This window comes from Quercus lobata, chromosome 2, assembly GCF_001633185.2.
Source record: "Quercus lobata isolate SW786 chromosome 2, ValleyOak3.0 Primary Assembly, whole genome shotgun sequence".
Taxonomy (NCBI): domain Eukaryota; kingdom Viridiplantae; phylum Streptophyta; class Magnoliopsida; order Fagales; family Fagaceae; genus Quercus; species Quercus lobata.
Window position 1 is genome coordinate 82,002,095 of NC_044905.1, and position 19,701 is coordinate 82,021,795.

The window sequence follows — 19,701 nt, forward strand, 5'->3', positions numbered from 1 at the left end:
GTTTTCACTTTTGAGATAAAGGAAAAGAGTTTGTGGCTGGTGCAAAGCGTGGGTGACAGTGCTCGACAGAGAAACCAATCGATCAATCAAATATGGAGAGTCTACCGCAACAATTGTTGGAAGAAATACTGTTAAGGGTTCCAGTGAAATCTATGATTTGTTTCAGGTGCGTAAAAAAGTCATGGCACACTCTTTTCCAAGACCTGACTTTCATCACGAAACACTTCCGCCAACATCTTTCTTATAAACACCCTAGTCGTCTCATAAGGTGCGACCGCAACAAAAACATGAGATGTATTCTTTACACGGTCAAAAAGCTTTGCGGCCCAAGTACTAACACGTTGCTGCGCTTTCATTTTGATGATGATCTTGATGATGGTGGTTTTGTTTTTTTTATCGAGGGATTTAGCATGTATTTTGACCGAATTGACATATGTGTTTGCATCAATGGCATAATATGCCTTGGACATTCCTCCGTTGGTTTTGTTTTATGGAATTCGGAAATCAAAGAATTTAAGGACGTTCCCGCACCTCCTAGCCCTAACGTTGGTTACCATAAGACCACTTTTGCATTTGGTTATGATCACTATTCTAATGAATTCAAAGTTGTTAGCATCTACACTAAATTTCAGATACATACAGGACTTCTATCTCCAAGTGTTCAGATTTACAACGAAAGTACCGGTTACTGGAGACAAATTGATACCGTTTTTGATCAATCAGTCATTTGTTTTCCTGGTTATTATAATGAATTATTCTTCAATGGAGTTTATCATTGGACCGGCTGTATTCTCATGGATGATCGCGGGCAACATTTGGAGGCCATCATATCCTTTGACATGAGAGAAGAGGTATTTCGAACCATAAAGATGCCAGATTTTGGTGATGTTTCTCATTCCAATTACTTTGGGAAGACTTTAGGTGTGTTAGGAAATTGTATTGCTTTGATTATTTATGACAAAAGAGTGATGGAGAAAAAATTTGAGATATGGGTGATGAGAGAATATGGAGTTAAGGAATCTTGGACCAATCTATATGCACTTGGACCTATTTCAGTGATTCAGAGGGGACAAGAATTATTGATGAAGGATTGGCTTTATCTTGTTGGTAATAAGCTTCTTATCCTTAAAGATAGAGGACGATTACTCTTGTTTGACTTTGTTGCTCAAAATCTTAAGAATTTTCATCTTAGAAATCCTCCAGACTCCTTTTCTTTATTACAGGTTATGGATTATGAGGAATACTAGTTTGAGTCACTGTCCTCCAGAGTTAGTGTGCCCCTTACTTCTATTATTGGTATAGCATAGTCTAGTTTTCCTCCTTTCTCTTCTGATTTTTTTTTTTTTCTTTTTTTGATGCAATAGGATTTGAAATTCCAGGATAATTGCTCTATCATCAAGTGTAAAAGAGTCATCAAACTCTTTTTTTAATTAGTTATGATTGTTTGATTCAAAGAATGTGATATTTTATCGTATATAAATATTGGGTAATTGAATTTCAATTCTCCATTCCTATTTAGTTCTCAAATTTTTTAATGGATCAGTATAGTATTAATTTGTCATGCATTGAAATTGTTATAAAATTTTAGGGGAAATATATTATGTGAACTATTTTGGTTGTGAATCTACCTTTATCAATGCTGGCTAGATTTTTCTTCATGAAGACAGGGAATTGTGTAGACTTTTCTTCAAAACATCTCTGCTATTTTTTTCTTTAATGTCTAGTTGATCAAGGAAATTTACACAAACTTTTTTGCTTTTTCAAACACTTGTAAATGGTAAAGTGGTCAGAAAGTCTACGATTGCAAGTATTGAAGATGATGGCTATCTCTTGGTTTTTACATATTTCATATACATCTTACTAGTATCTCTAATCTAATAATTTATTTTTTCACCACACCAAAGTTGCTAAGTTATCCCCCTTTCTTATTGATTCTCAACTTATTATCTGGAATAGCAATTTTGTACTCCCATCCAAATCCACGCTACTTGTGATGGCATTGCTTTGTTAAACCTGAGCAAGTTTAAATTTCATGTTTTCATATAAATTATTTGATTATTTGATTTTGGATTAGAACAACTTTCCTGATAGCCTTGATTGGTACAAGGAAGTTGTGCTGCAATTTAGTGAAAGGGAACACAGAATAAGTTCCATGGAAAGGTAGTCTTGTCTAAATTTAATTCTTAAGGAATTAAGAATCTTCAAGCTCGCGGGCTTCCAGACTTGATCCATGCATTATAGGTTACAACTTACATGGAAAGCCTAGTTTCAACTTGCTCCTAAATAATAATTTGTATATAGTACGCTTTGGTTTTTCTTTTTTCTTTTCTAGGTTTTCAAAATGTGTGGTTTAGAGAAGGTGATAACGCATCTTAATTAAATAGATGATGTGGTAGCCAAATTTCTATCTTTTATTCCTATTCTATCTCTAGAACTTTTTGAAGGATCAATATATTGTTAATTTTTCATGACTTGGATCTATGATAAAATTTTGGGGAAGGTAAAATTATTTGAATCATTTTGATTGTCAATCTACTTGTCGAGACATATCTAGCTTCATGAAGACTAGGTAATGGCTTGCAATTTGTGCATTGAAGAGTGACTGCTCGTTAAGGGATTTAGTAGTGTTCAACATAACAACTTACCTATTTCTTACTTTCCTGTCTATTTAGCCTAGGGATCTTTACAGAGATCTAGACGAAAACACGAGTGAGCTCTAAACTCTAGATCTAAGAGAGAAAGAGAGGAAGAAAAATAAAGAGAAGAATTTTTTTTTTCCGAATAGTTTTGAAGTGTTTTTTTTTTTCAATAAAATTTAGTCTTTGTTCTCGAATAGTATTAACAACAAAATTGTTTTAGAAATAGTTAACATAAAATTTATCAATTGTAATGGACGAACATACAAGCATTGCTAACAACAATTGAAAGACTAAGGATTAAAATGACAAAAATGTCTGAGAGTTAGCGTGCCCTTTCTTGTATTAATTATTTATATACTATAAGCTAGTTTCTTTCTTTCCTCACTTTTTATTTCTTTATTTTTTGGTTGTATGCGGAATTCAATCTTTGGTTCTTTATTCGACAATAACTAACTTTACCAATTAAACTAACTTTAATCCTATGGACTAGTTTCTAAATTGAGGTCACAATTTAAAAATTAAGGAATCACTCAATTCAATTATAAGTTTTTGTTATGTCTAACCTTTTTGTACAAGTAATATATGAATTGAAACAACACGTTCATTAGTTTAGAGAAAAAAAAATAATAAAAATGTATGTTTTAGTAAGAAAAAAAAAAATCTAAGCTGTATGAAAAACCATAAATTACAATGATCTAGACAGTCACTGTTTTTTTTTTTTTAAATATGCATAATAATCTTTAAGACTTCAACTTTATCATAGAAGTGTGGATATCACTACCACTACTAACCCAATTAATTAAATGATTTTTTTTTTTTTTTTAAAATGATAGGGCTCATCTGTATAGAGATTCAAAATATGAAAATTTCCACTTTTTATGGTAAAATATTTCACATGTAAGTTGTGATTTCTTAGAATTTTTATGGACCATGCAATCAATCAATCAATCATAATATATATATATATATATATATATATATATATGTATATATTTTATATAAGCAGAGAATTCATGCTGGAGAGCGTGTGGTTCTGTCATGTGATGCACTATTTGAAAATGAAATTGAAATACTCTTAAACCATAAGATAAGAACAAAAATAAATAGGGACTTTGGTTTCTTTAGTTACATGTTTCAATACTTTTCCAATTAAAGAATAAGGATTCTTTGTATGACTTTTTGTTTCCTTTGGTTTAATGTTTCAAGCTAAACCTCTTACACTTCTACTCTTTTATATACACCTGTCCACAGCCCTTCCTATTATCTCATCTCAACTACATCTCAACAAAGAATGATTTCATTTACCGTCAATCTTTCAATGACACCTACCTAGCTCCACTATTGTCATCCTATTTGATCTTAACATGTATGAGTTGACAATGACTAAGGAAGAGGGCTTGCATTTTTTATTGAGTGACTATGGCTTATGGTATTGATGTTGAAGTCAGACGTTGTGGGTTTTGTAAATATTGTGATTAGTTTTGGGTCTTTGGGTGTTTGGTGTGGGAAAGGTATAAATGTATTTTTTTTTTAGAACTAAAGAAATATAGGAAGAAACATTCTATAGAAAGAAACTGGATTCCAATTGTTGTATAATTTTGTGTCATGTGTCCTACTTAAGTTTTTTTTTTTTTTTTTTTTTTTTTTTTTTTTTTTTTTTAATTTTTGTTCTATATATGTGAGTTAATATTATGCAAAAGATAAAGAGTCTAATATAAATATCAAAAACTCAATAAACAAAAAAAAGAGAGTAAACTCACATGTATATCAAAAAACAAAAAAGCAAAAAGAAAAAGAAAAAAAGAGAGAGTAAAACTCATGTATATATAATATATCTATAGTTTAAAAGATATGTAACACTTACACTAGGTATAATTTGAACCCATATATGTGTGTAATTGTGATTGTTTTTAATTGTAGCATGCATATGCATGGGTTATACACTAATTTAGTGTAATATCGATATGAGCCACAATGATAAAAGTAAAAGTCAATGATGATTTTAGAGTGTTTTTTGTGTTTTTTTTTTTTTTTTTTAATTTTTAAAAAAAATGTGTAGGCCTAGTTAAAGGCAATTAAATCTTGATAAATGTATATGTTTTTAGCTGATTTTTCTTTATTTTATCACATTCTCTATATGCCAGTATTGCTTATAAATGATTTCCTTTCGTTAATGAAATAGGTGTCTGAAATTTGGCGCTTCGTATTTTACTATGAAAATAGAGTAGTTGAGGAAGTGCTTGGAAGGTTGCTTAAATTTCTTTAATTTTAGAAAATGAAAGTATTTTATGCTTTTGAATTTCAATTTATAGCATTCAAATTTCAAAATCATTTAATCAATTTAAAAAAATAAAGTCTACAAATATTATAATATGTTAGCCTTAGAAATGTCGAAAAACTTGATTGTTCCAACCTTAGAAATTTAGAATCATATTATTATCCATGTATCAATTTTTATTTTTATTTTTTCCTTTGGATTTAAACCACTTTTAAATTTGAGAAGACCCAAATGGATCTTAAGAGAGAGTGTCTATAACTAAAAATTTCATCACTCCCAAGAATCCACTATTATCAAACACAAGCGGTTACAAGTGACTAAAACACAAACTTTGAGAAAGATGTTGGCTACAAAGTTCTTCAGTTCATCCACACGATGAAGATCAAGAAGCTCCTTGCTTACAAAACTCTACGGCGTACAAACGCAGCAACTTCTTCAAGAGAAAGATGAACTAGGATAAATTGTCTTCGGTCACAATTTGAGTAAATAATCACTTTGCATCAAGTTGTATCCCCTTAGATGGCCTAAAATAATCCTTTTATATGTCTAGGGTTGTGAGAAAAGAAACCCTACACAAACAGCTTGGATATGCATGAAAAACAGATCTAGAAATTTGAATTTCGTAATTCTCAATAGATAGGTTATCTGTCGAGCTGCTGTCGAGCATCGAGCTAAAATTCCATTTTAAACCTCGATAGATACAATCTGTTGAGCTATCCGTCGAGCTTTAAAATACAACACTTCTTCACTTGTTTCTTGAACAGATTTGCATGGCTTTAACTCTTGACTTAAACAATATGTTGCTTGAAGACTTAAACCATCCTAGATCTACCCAATTACAAGTGTGTTTTGTCAAAGGATTAGCCAATTTTACATGACATATGTTCTAACAAGTTCCACATATGTCATAACAATCTCCTCCTTTGGCAATCCGTGATAAAACCACAACAAACAAATGAAGTATGAGAGAAGTCCTAAATCACTAAACTCATAATCACTTGTTGAATACAGTAAAATCTAATCCTAAAACAAATTCTTGAAAAACTTTGCAAGAGTTCATGGTATGATAGATTTTGACAACCTGTATTTCTGAAACACTTTAAACAAAACTCATCTAGGCATCTTAGTGTGAAACAGAAAAAAAGATTGCGTACATATGAAACATGTGTATAAAGAGAGAAAAAAAAACAACATATGGAGAGATAGGTGAACATGATAACAACATCATCAAATATATATATCAAAGATAAATACAATGTTTGCTATCACTAAGTGGTCACAAGACCGATTTACAAAAGATAATGTATCTAAAAGAGAAAGAACAAAAAAGATGAGAAAGAAAAAAAAGATACATAAGTCCTCACTACATCCCTCAAAAAAATAAACACTCCCCTTAACAAAAAAGGTCCTATGCTAACTCTCCCCCTAGTACATGACTACTCTCAAACCCAAAACTACTTCCCCTTTATGTCATGAATGACAAAGGGCAAGTAACCGAGAAGCAGTCATCTCTTCATCACTAAAAGAGCTAGCATCCTCATCTTCATCATCAGCATCGTCCTCGTCCTCTTAGTCTTATGGAGATAGAGAGGGAGAAGCAACGAAGCCACCAAGGCAAGCTTGACGTTGTGCAATATGACCCACACGGGTGGTCACCTGATTCATCTCATTAGTGAGAGTGTCAAGGTGAGCATCCATGTGTTGAAGTTGCGCCATGATCGCCTCAAGAATCACACCACCCGCTAAAGAAGAAGGAGCGGAGGTGGATGGAGTGAAAGAGGCTGGAGGAGTTGCCATCTCGGTTTGTGGCTGCTTCGGTCAAAGCTGGGCCTTGCTCTGTCGAACAAACGCCGCACTCAAGGCATCCATGAAGGAGAAGTGAACAAACATGGGATAAGAGACAGAGGAGTGGCGAATGATCCTCGTGATAGCAGAAGGAAGGATAAGCTTATCACTGGTTGTCGTATCCTTATAGACATCTATAAGGGAGAGAATGAAATGAGAGGGAAAGTCAATAGTAAGATCCTCAATAAAGGACAACAAAAAGTGAGCACGAGGCTCAGTAATAGAATTATAGTGAGACAAGGGATGGAGAACAAATGTCATCACCATATTTAGGAACCTCAGACCTTTTACAAAGCCTGAGCATGAGGTTTTTTAATGGTCACCCCATGATGAAGGTGTCTCACAAAAGAGAGACAGAAGTTCGTTTTTAGACAGTCTATAGACGAGGACATTTGGGGTAATCAGGATGTGATTCCCTCAAAACATGTAGCACTTTAGAGATAAGCTCCGGAGTAATTATTGTATGAGTACCTCGAACATAAGTGACAAACTGAGGTACAGAAGAATCAAAACCATGCATATTGGAGTAGAACTCCTATATGATCACGGTGGGACAACTCACGAGTATCTCACATAGAGATTCCCAACCCTGCCTATGTATGATAGTCGAAAAGTAGTATCAGAAAAGTCTAATAGGATAACGTGGCATTCTGAATGAATGCCACGTTTGGAGAAATTCTCTGAGAAGTCCTTACAGGCCTTCTCATCACAGAACCTAACATGTAGAGGTGTAGGATCAGAAGATGATGCCCCGGAATGAAGAGGGTTCTAGGACGGAGTAGTTTTGCACATGGGTGTCATGCACAGTCTATCCGAGAGAGAGAGAGAGAAAGAGAGAGAGAGAGAGAGAAGCAGAAAAACACCATCAATAAAGAGTACCAAAATATGGAAAAGAAAAGGTACGTATGTATGAACAATGCATGAGCATGTGACGTGCAACAAAAATGCATCATGGGCTCAGCCCAATCCAATCCTACCAGCACACATGGTTCCAACATAAAAACACACGTCTATAATGCATGAAATATTGTGAAAATGCAAATGTAATGCAATGCATGAGCATACAACATCATATAAGCAAAACCCAACCCAAAAATTTTACGAAAAACTCATCAATTTTCAAAAACCCCAAAAGAAATCACAAAAATCCAAAACTAGGTCTAAATGCGTGAAATGCATGAAGAAAGAGAGATTAGAGAAGCTTACCAGAGGGAAAATGCAAGGATTTGGCCGAAATCCAAGTGGGGAAGATGAAAGGGTTGAGAGAAGAGAGTTTGGGAGAGAAAAAGAAGGTTTCTATCAGGAGAAATCGAAGAAAAAAAGAATCTGATTTCACATTGGATCTATTTAAGGAAAATGCATCTCGATGGATCGAGGATCTATCGAGATTAGGTCGAGTATGTCCTGTAGCTCCACAGTGATGACAGAGATGCTACTTCTTTTGTTTAGACTTGTGGTTATTACCATTCTTAGTCCTAGGGTTTTTAGTCTCTTTCTTTTTAAGCTTAGGGGGTGCTCCTAAGATAGATTTACCCTTGTCTATGTTCTCACTAGCTAAAATAGTTTTAACATCATTGTTTTCAAAATTAACATTATTAGCAAGTGGAACAAACACAGTAGTACTAGAAGAAGCAATATTAGGAAAAGAGAAATCATACACTAAACTAGTTCTATCAGAAGCAGATTTCTGAAAGTTAAGCATCTCATCGAGCTTTGCACTGGAAGTCCTCTCCAATCGAGCTCTAACCTGAAACAGCTCCTCTTCAAGCTTTTTGGTCCTTTTAGCCAAGAAATTGTTCTTAAACCGTAATGCTGCAATGGTCTGATTAGCTTCATCAACCTTTGTGGAAAACTCTTCTCGATCAAGTTCCACATCACTCAGCTTCTTGGTGATAACCTATACAGTTTCTCATGCTTTTCAGATACCTTGTACAACTTTGCATAGGCTGTATGGATGTCATTATGTTCATCCATTTTCTCAAACTTAGACTTTACTAGGTTCTCTTCTTCATCTACCTCTTCAACAATCCCCTCAGTAGGATTCACTATGGCAATGAAGGCATTCAAGATTCTCTCATCATCATTATCTAAATCATCTTCAGGCTTGGTGTCACTCAAGGTAGCAACAAGGGCTTTGCTTTTCCCAATGGTCTTGAGATAAGTTAGATATTCTTGTTTCATGTGTCCAAAACCTTGACATCCGAAGCACTTTGGTCCAGAGGGAACAGTGTACTGATCGCCATCCCTAGCATCATTCTTTCCTTTATCTTGGCTCTTAAACTGTGAAAAACTGGATTGCTTTCGGTCCTTGTCAAATCCTTTCACATTGGCTTTCTTCATAAACTTTTTGAACTGCTTCATGATATAGGATTTCATCTTAGAATCTTCATCATCAAAAGACTCATCGGTGTCACTGCCTTTGGCCTTCAGTTTCATGCTCTTGCTCTTGCTCAATTTCCCGATCCTAGATAAACTCAATTCATAGGTTTGCAAGTTGCCAACCAGCTCTGTCAAAGGAATTTAGTCAATGTCCTTTGATTCCTCAATGACAGTGATCTTGGCATGGTATCTCTTTGGAAGAGATCTGAACACCTTTTAACAATCTTGGGTTCTAGAATGGCTTCCCCAAGATAAAATGCAGAGTTCACTATGTCCTTCATCTTAGCATAGAACTCATCAAATGACTCATCCTCCTCCATTTTAATCTCTTCAAAGCTCATGGTAAGGCTTTGAAGTTTTGAATCCTTAACACCCTTAGTTCTTTCATTTGTTGTCTGGAGGATGTTCCATGCTTCCTTAGCAGTGGAGGATATCGTCTTGAATTCCTCATTTGTGACCGCACTGAATAATGCATTCAATGCTCTGCTGTTGAAGTTTGTCACTTTAATCTTAGCATCATCCTAATCAGTCGGCGCTTCCTTTGGCTTGATCTAGCCTATCTTCACAGCTTGCCACACCTTCTCATCTAAAGACTGCAAAAAAGCTCTCATACGTACTTTCCAGTATGCATAGTTAGTGCTATCAAATAAAGGAGGTATAATTCAAAATTGTCCTCTATCCATGACAAAAAGGGGTTAATGGATCACACAGCAAATATTAACCCTAATCAAAGTGTGCCCGCTCTAATACCACTCGATAGGCCAATAATGTATTGACCCCTTAGGTAAATTAACCAATTAATTAGCCAAGTGAATTAATTAAGTCAATTTAACATGCAATACATATGGTAGCACAAACAAATCACCAAATAACTAAATGCAGCAGAAATTAAATTTGACACAGGTGATTTGTTTACGAATGGGGAAAACCAAAGAAGCAAAACCCCACCGGGTGAATTTAAGATCACCACTCCTAAGAATCCACTATTATCAAAATAAGAGGTTACAAGTAAAGGAATCCCAGTACCTTATACCAACCTACAGTTGAAACCTTACCTCAGTACATAATTGGACTTGTAATGTAGTAACAATCTCTCCTTTCAATGCACAGCTCCCAGTACGTGACTAACCATCAATGCACGGATCCCAGTATGCGGGTTACTCCTTTACATGAATCCCAGTACGTGACTAACACACCAACTTTGAGAAAGATATTGGCTACAAAGTTTTTCAGTTCATCCACATGATGAAGATCAGAAAGCTTCTTGGTTACAAAACCCTACGATGTACAAACATAGCAGCTTCTTCAAGAGAAAGATGAACTAGGGTAAATTGTCTCCAGTCACAATTTGAGTAAATAATAACTTCGCATCAAGTTGCATCCCCTTAGATGGCCCTTAAAATAATCCTTATATATGTCTAGGGTTGTGAGAAAAGAAACCCTACACAAATAACTTGGATATGCGTGAAAAACAAACTTGGAAATCTGAATTCCGTAATTCTCAATAGATAGGTTATTTGTCGAGCTGCTGTTGAGCATCAGGCTAAAATTCCCTTTTAAACCTCAATAGATACAATCTGCCGAGAAATACAACACTTCTTCATTTGTTTCTTGTATAGATTTGCATGGCTTTAACTCTTGACTTGAACAATATGTTGCTTGAAGATCTTCACTTGTTTCTTGAATAGATTTGCATGGCTTTAACTCTTGACTTGAACAATATGTTGCTTGAAGACTTAAACCATCCTAGATCTAACCAATTAACAGTAAAGTGTGTTTTGTCGAAGGATTAGTCAATTCTACATGACATATGTTCTAACAAGTTCCACATATGTCCTAACAGTATCAAAACATCAACTGATTTTTTAAAGCATGCATTAGCCTTAGTGTAGTTTTAAACTAACCAAAGTACTTTTTTTTCTCAATACTTACTTCTCTATTCAAGTAAAATATTGTTTTGTATTTTTTTCTTAAAGGAATGTCAAACCTCTATGTACCTAGTAAGGTTAATTGAGAATGCTACAAGCTATGGCCAACATGACTGATTGCCAATTTTACTTGGTTTGCTTTCTCCTCTTACTCCTCTCAACTCTCTTGTTTCAATTTACTTTCAACAAGCTTTTCAAGGTTAAAACCCATCCCAAACTCCCTCCAAGCCCACCAGCTTTACCAGTTATTGGTCATCTCCACCTCCTTTCGTCAACATTTTACAAATCCTTGCAAAATCTCTCCACCCAATATGGCCCTATTTTCAATCTCCACCTTGGCTTCTATTAGTGCATTGTGGTTTCATTGGCCTCAATGGGCTCTGAATTATTTATGTTAACGTGTATAGTATTATGGGCTTTAGGCCCAACTAGATTACTTGTATAGCACACATTCTTGTATTACACTCTTACTTGTACTGCACTCATATGCCTCCTATATAAAGGCACTCATGTATATTCTTTCACTGAGAAATACAGTACAATTATTCAGTATTTCTAACATGGTATCAGAGCCATTGCTCTGAATTTTTCTTTGCAATCTTGTCTCTCATTGGTGTTATTCCAGACTCACAATTGCTTTCGCCGTTACAACTGTTGCTGCAGCCATTCGCCGTTAAACCTCTAACGCATTTCAGTCATCGTCTTTGGTTCTGGAACTGCAGCCACAGTCGTTCAGAGTCTCGAGACCACTGCCATACCGTCGCCGCTGTGATCCTTGCCCCGATTGTGGGGTTTTTTTTTTTTTTTTTTTTTTTTTTTTTTTTTTTTTTTTTTTTTTTTTTTTTTTTTTCAGGTACCACTAAGATCATCCTCCACCGATCTACTACTTCATGGAAACTTGACCATCATCGGAGCTTAAACGCACCTTCACACACCACCCAACGATTCTGCGCCAAAGTTCATGCGCTCCATGCGCCGATAGTCTTCTCCACACGCTTCCACGCGCCAGATCTACACCTGTTGACATTAGCCCTAGGTGACGTCATCACTATCACGTCATCTGCTGACATCATCATCCACTCTTCTGCTGACGTCATCGTTGACCAGGCCGTTTACTTGTGTTGACTTTGACTTTGGTTGACTTTGATCGTTGACTTTTCTCCAGGGTCGACTTTTTTGCAGTCCAAGTGCTCCTTACTTAGTTTTTTGCGTAGATTTCATTTTTACAGTCCGTTTTTGCATTTTTTTTGCTTCTAAATGAAGAATAAGGACAGGTCTTCTTCTTGTTGCAATAATCATCGCTGACAATCCAGCAAACATTTTTGCAATTTTTGCAAGCGTTCTGGCCACGATATTGGGACTTGCTATCATCGCAAAAAATTAGCTGTTTCAATTTCTGCTGCTACTGTTGTTAACGCTGAGAGTGTCCAACCAATGGCTTTCGTCTCTGCATAGTCTTAGTCTTCTGGATCCACTTTCACCATTTCCAAAGATGAACTTATAAACATCATCGCTAATGTCATTCGAATGGTTGGTAATGCATCTTATTCCTCTTCTCTCTTAGCTTTATCTGGTATGTCTCCTACCTTTTGGCTTATGGATTCTGCTTGTTGCAATCACATAACACCTCACTCGTCCTTATTTTCTGATCTTAAACCTGCACCACACCCTCTTCATATTTGCACAGCAAATAGTTCCAAAATGTCTAGTCATAATATAGGTTCCGTTTCGACCTCCAACCTCCAACCTCTCGGTTCTTGGGATCTTTAATGTTCCCGAACTTTCTTACAATTTATTTTATGTGAGACAATTAGCTGAGTTGGGTTATCGCATTATCTTTTATTATTCTAGGTGTATTGTGCAGGATTCGAGGATGGGACAGGAGCTTGAGACCGATCCCAGAGTTGGGCATATGTTTCCCGTGAACAATCTTCGTCTTCCACTTGTTGCTCCTATTTCTGTTGCTGCAGCTGCTACTGTTTCTTCTATTCCTTCCCTTGCACTTTGGCATGCTCGACTTGGTCATGCATCTTCCTCTCGGGTTCAAGAATTGGCTTCTAGAGGTTTGTTAGGTTTAGTGTCTATAGAAAATTTTGATTGTGTTTCATGTCAGTTAGGAAAACAACCAGCTTTGCCTTTCAATACTAGTGAATCAATATCCACTGATATCTTTGACCTTATTCATTCTGATGTTTGGGGGCCTTCCTCTGTCTCTAATATTGGTGGATCTCGATATTTTGTTATCTTTGTTGATGACTACTCTCGCTATAGCTAGATTTTTAATATGAAACATCGTTCTAAATTATTGCAAGTATATTTTAATTTTGCAAAAATGGTTGAAACTCAGTTTTCCAAACGCATCAAAATTTTTCGATCTGATAATTCTCTTGAATACACTCAATATGCTTTCTAAGCTATTTTGCATTCATATGGCACTGTTTATCAACTAACTTGTCCAAGTACCTCTCAGCAAAATGGTAGAGCTAAATGAAAACTTCGTCATATTTTTGACATTGTTCGTGCTCTCCTTCTCTCTGCCAAAGTTCCTGCTCCTTTTTGGGGCGAATCTGCACTTCATGCTGTTCATACTATTAATCGCATTCCCAGTCCTGTCATCCAAAATCAAACTCCATATGAGCACCCTTTTGGGTCATCTCCAGATTATCTTCACCTTCGCTCCTTCGGTTCTGCCTGTTTCGTTCTTCTTCAGCCACATAAGCATAACAAACTTGAGCCTCGGTCAAGGCTTTGTTGTTTTCTTGGTTATGGCAAAACTCAAAAGGGGTATCGATGTTATGATCCTGTTTCTCATTGTTTTCGTATCTCCCGCAATGTTGTCTTTTGGGAACATCGCCTCTTTGTCAAGCTCTCTCACTTCCGTGCCTCCCTATCTTCCTCCTCTGTCTTAGATCTTTTTCCAAATGAAGCACATATTCTTTCTATAGCTGCTCCTGATCCTCCTGTAGTTGCTCATGATTCTCTTGTAGACTTCTCTGTCTAACCATCAAATATTATTGATCCCTTTCCTAGCTCACCCTTTAATGAACAAGTGGAAGATGAACAGGTCGACGACGAGCTACCCAACCCCAACCCTGAGCTTAGGTCCCCTGCTCCTACTTCGCCTGAAGATCTTGCACAAGACATTCCACCTCGTCACTCAACTTGGGTAAGATCCATTCCTGCACAATTACTTGACTATCATTGTTACACTGCACTTACTACACTACACGAGCCTCACATCTATCGTGAGGCTTCTGTTGATCCTTTATAGAAGATTGCAATGAAAGAGGAACTTGATGTATTATCTAAAAATCAGACTTGAGATTTGGTGACACTCCCCCTTGGGAAATCTGTGGTTGGTTGTAAGTGGATCTACAAGATTAAAACTCGCTCTGATGAGTCTATTGAGCGCTACAAAGCTCGTCTTGTTGCAAAAGGTTTTACACAAGAGTATGGGATTGATTATGAAGAGACATTTGCTCCGGTTGCTCGCTCATTTGTTCATGCCCTCTTAGCTGTTGCTGCTGCTAGTAAATGAGACCTTTTTCAGATGGATGTCAAAAATGCATTCCTTAATGTGGATTTAAGTGAAGAAGTTTATATACAACCTCCTCCTGGTCTCTCTGTTGAATCAAATAAGGTTTGTCACCTTCGACGTGCACTTTATGGCCTTAAACAAGCTCCACGATCTCTCACTTGGGTTACATGGCCAGTCATTATGATTCTGCCTTATTTCTTAGTCGCACTGACAAATGCACTATTTTACTTCTCCTATATGTGGATGATATGATCATAACTGGTGATGACCTCAGTGGCATTCAAGAACTTAAGGATTTTCTCAGTCAGCAGTTTGAGATGAAAGATCTTGGACATCTCAGTTACTTCTTGGGTCTTGAAATCACTTATTCTACATATGGAATTTATATTACTCAAGCCAAGTATGCCTCTGAACTCTTGTCTCGAGCTGGACTCACTGATAGCAAGACTGTTGACATTCCAGTTGAGCTTAATGAGCATCTAACTCCCTCAGGGGGGAAACTGTTGTCTAATCCCTCTCTTTATAGATGCTTGGTTAGCAGCCTAGTTTATCTCACTGTCACTTGTCCAGACATTTCCTATGCTGTTCACCAGGTGAGCTAGTAACTGTTTGCTCCACGATCAACTCACTATACCGTTGTTCTGCGCATTCTTCAATACCTAAAGGGCACTCTCTTCCATGATTTTTTCTATTCTGCTCAGTCTCCTCTTATTCTCCGTGCATTTTCTGATGCTGATTGGGTAGGAGATCCCACTGATCGCAGGTCCACCACTGGTTATTGCTTTCTTCTTAGTTCTTCTTTGATTTCTTGGCGAAGCAAGAAACAAACTCATGTGGTCCGCTCTAGTACTGAAGCAGAATATCGTGCCCTTACTGATACCACAGTGATGGCTTCTCAAAGACTTAGGTGTGTCTACATCCTTTGCTACTCCTCTTTATTGTGACAACCAGAGTGCCATTCATATTGCTCACAATGATGTCTTCCATGAACGGACTAAACACATCGAGATCGATTGTCATTTTATCCGTTTTCATCTTGTCCATGGTGTTCTCAAGCTGATCTCAGTCTCCTCTAAAGATCAACTTGCAGATATCTTCACCAAGTCACATCTTAAGAGACGCCTTTGTACTTTGGTTGACAACCTCAAGTTGGTCTCACATCCCCTTGAGTTTGAGGGGGGCTGTTAACGTGTATAGTGTTGTGGGCTTTAGGCCCAACTAGATTACTTATATAGCATACATTCTTGTACTACTCTCTTACTTGTATTGCACTCATATGTCTCCTATATAAAGGCACTCATGTATATTCTTTCACTGAGAAATACAATACAATTATTCAATATTTCTAACAATTTAAAACTCATGATCTTTCTTTCGCTGAACACCCAAGGACATTATTCTCAGAGAAGACGCCATTTGGAAAATCTGGATTTTTCAATGCCCCATATGGTGATTATTGGCGGTTCATCAAGAAATTGTGCATGACCGAACTTCTTTCAACTGGACAACTTGAAAGGTCCCGAGTAGTTCGAGAGAAAGAACTTGAACGTTTCTTGCATAATGTTTTTAAGAGTGCAAAGTGGAAAGAGGCTGTCGATTTGAGTGATGAGCTTATGAAGCTAACAAATAATATGCTCTGTAAGATGACTGCAAGCACAAGTTGTTCAGAGAAAGGTGATGAAGCTGAAAGGATTAGGGAGATGATAAACAAAGCCTTTGGGGTTGGTTCGAAGACATTTTTTTAAAATATGTTGGGACCCTTTGGTATATTGGCTTTCTGGTTGTTTGGAAAGCAAGTTATAAATGTACAACTAAGGCTTGACGAGCTCTTAGAAGGGATGTTGAAGGAGCATGAAGATGAAATTGAGAAGAAAGACACTGAAGATTTTATGGATATATTATTGAACGTGTATCAAGATGACAAGGCTAGGGTCAAAATGACCAGAACCAATCTCAAGGCTTTAATAGTGGTGAGTTTTTTTTTTTTTTTTTTACTGCAGCTTACTTTAATATAATCCATGATAAATTATTACTTATCCAGATATAATTATCAATTTGATCAACATTATAAATATTGCTAGCTATTTTGGATTAGCCAAGAGAATTCAATATTTCGGTATTATACTGGTGTACCATATTGATCTGGTTATCTATCACCATAGATTTATTTATAGAGAGATTGAGGTTTTAATAAAATTACATTTTAATCCTTGTAGTTTAAGGGTGGCTAAAATCTAAACCTTACACTTTAAAAGTTTCAAATTCAATATTATATTTTAAAAATGCTTAAACTAAATGACGTCGCAATCTTGTGGTCATTCATCACATGTGCCTACCATACATAAATGTTATTTCGTTATAAGAGACAAAATGTCTGGCACGGCTTTATGCGGAAAGGATTTATAGTTTGAATCGAACTAGTTTTGGAAGTGTGAACTTTAATTTGAAACAACTTTTAAAATGTAATTTACTTATTTTTAATAAAATATTTCAATATTTTATTTGTATTTATAAACCTTTAAAATAACCAGAAAGAAAGAAAAAATCTATAAGGCCATGCTTTTGCATTGTTTTCATTCAATCCATAAAGCTTGGACATTGTTAAATTGGGCCCAAAAGAGAAAAATAAAAATAAAATAAGAATTCCATAACTCTTACTCTTTTTATATATATAAGCACACAGCACATTTAAGACATGCGAATCACATAAAACCATTTCAAAGATATCGAAGAAAAGTGGGTATTAGTTAGCTCAATTGGTATTGTCTTTAATGGTTGAATAAAAGACATAGGGTTCAATTTCCGCCTACATCAAAAACCAATTGAGGTCTTAGTCTGATAATAAAGAACTATCATCAGGAGCAGACACTACTCTCATGATTCATTTGAATTGAACTCCACTTTAATACAAAATCTGTGAGACGGTGTGAACTTTTCTTTATAATTTTGGTCACATTGCATGAAAATTATATATATATATATATATATATTAGATGGGTTTAAGCTATACCTAGTGTAACATCATAAGAGTTACAATTTTTTTAAACCATCAATTATTAGATCTAATGGTTAAGAAATCACTATTGCCATGCTAGATCTAATATAATTAAAGTCATTAAATTACCTTCTTAAAAAAAATCAACTGTTAAAGTCTTTTCTCCACTAACCATCTCTCTCTCTCTCTCTCTCTCTCTCTCTCTCTCTCTCTCTCTCTCTCTCTCTCTGTGCGTTTTGCTTGAATCTTCATGCATCTAACTCTCTTTTTAGAATTTATACCCAAAAAATATATAATTAATATTTGGTAGAATGGATTGCCAATTGCCATGGAGATTAATTTTCGGTGTTGCCAAGTGCTATACCTGACCTGATCTCCACAGCAATTGGCAAACACCAAACATTAGTCCAAAACATATATGCCGGTATAGCACTCTCCCAAATCCTAAGCTCACTCCTGGAGAGATATATGTTTATGTTGACAAAAAGGGGCAAAATCAATTATACGTAAATGCGGTGAGAAAATTACAGTAAAGAAAGGAAAGTTTTATTTTACTCAAAAAAAAAAAGTTTATGAATTTTTTATAAGGAGACAAAACATTTAATAAGTTGCTGGATGGAGTTAATGACATAATCACTACTTTCTATCTACCATTAGATTTAATAGGAATCAACGGTTTAAAAAGGGTGTAACTCTTACAAAGTTACATCAAGTGTAACTTTTTTTTTTTGAGAAAGAACTTGAGTACTTTTATTAATGTAAATGAGTTACATCCGAATGTAAAACCGACACAATATGAGAAGGTACATCTTCCATCCATACTTGAAAATCTGGTATGCTTATAGCATGTCTCGCCAGATTATGAGCTACACTATTGCCATTTCTCTTTACATGAGAATACAACACTCTTTGAAAATGACTTGAGTAAATTTTCACATCCTCCACCAGCAGACGCAATGGGCATAGGTTTTGTTCTTGAGATTTCAAAGCTTGAATCAAACGTAATGCATCACCTTTGAGAATGACATTTTGGAACCCCAGCTCATGTGCAAATGACAAAGCTTTCCGAGCAGCCAATGCTTCTGTCACCTTAGCTTTATATGCCTAAAAAATCTTCTCTGAACAAGAAGCTAAGATAGCACCATAGCTATCCCTTATTACAACACCAACACCTGACCTATTTGCATCATCAAAGACCGCTCCATCAAAGTTAACTTTCACAAAACTAGCTTGCGGTGCTTTCCACCTATTTCCTCCATTTCCGTTACTCCTTACCTGTGTACCTGATGCTTCTGTGTTGGCTTTGTATTGCGCCAACAATTCAGCTGCCTGTTCAGCAACATGGTACAGCGGACAAGCTTGCAAATTGTATATATATATATATATATATATATATGATGATGTATGTCTTCTTCACCTACATCTACATGTGTTGTTTCTTTTCTATCTTTATACACATGTTTCTAATTTCGTGTATGCAATCTATTATTTCTGTTTCACACTAAGATGCCTTGATGAGTTTTGTTTAAAGTGTTTCAGAAATATAGGTTGTCAAAGTCTACTTGCCATAAACTCTCTTCTTGCAAAGTTTTTCAAGAGTTTGTGTTAGGATAGATTTTATTGTATTCAACAAGTAAATATGAGTTGAGTGATTTATGACTTCTCTTATATGTTCATTTTTTTGTTGTGGTTTTGTCACGGATTGCCCAAGGGAGAGATTGTTAGGACATATGTGATTTACTAGTTAGGAACATATGTCATTATTTTATGTAATTGGCTAATCCTTTGACAAAACGTACTTGAATTGTATTTGGGTAGATCTAGGATGTGTTTAATACTTTAAGAAACCTTGTTTCAAGTTCAAGTGTTAAAGCCAAGCGAGTTTGTGTTAGGATAGATTTTATTGTATTCAACAAGTGAATATGAGTTGAGTATTTTATGACTTCTCTCATATGTTCATTTGTTTGTTGTGGTTTTGTCATGGATTGCCAAAGGGGGAGATTGTTAGGACATATGTGATTTACTAGTTAGTAACATATGTCACTATTTTATGTAATTGGCTAATTCTTTGACAAAACGCACTTGACTTGTATTTGGGT

The 19,701-nt window shown here is 35.7% G+C and overlaps 1 protein-coding gene and 1 pseudogene across 1 annotated transcript; both read left to right on the forward strand.

Moving 5' to 3' along the window:
- Window positions 1–410: 410 nt before the first annotated feature.
- On the forward strand, window positions 411–1,247 carry LOC115972394 (F-box protein CPR1-like). The gene has a single exon (XM_031092676.1). It carries the CDS (start codon window positions 411–413, stop codon window positions 1,245–1,247), a length of 837 nt encoding a protein of 278 aa, XP_030948536.1.
- A 9,931-nt stretch (window positions 1,248–11,178) lies between these two features.
- LOC115972403 lies at window positions 11,179–16,748 on the forward strand (annotated as a pseudogene).
- The last annotated feature ends 2,953 nt before the right edge of the window (window positions 16,749–19,701 follow it).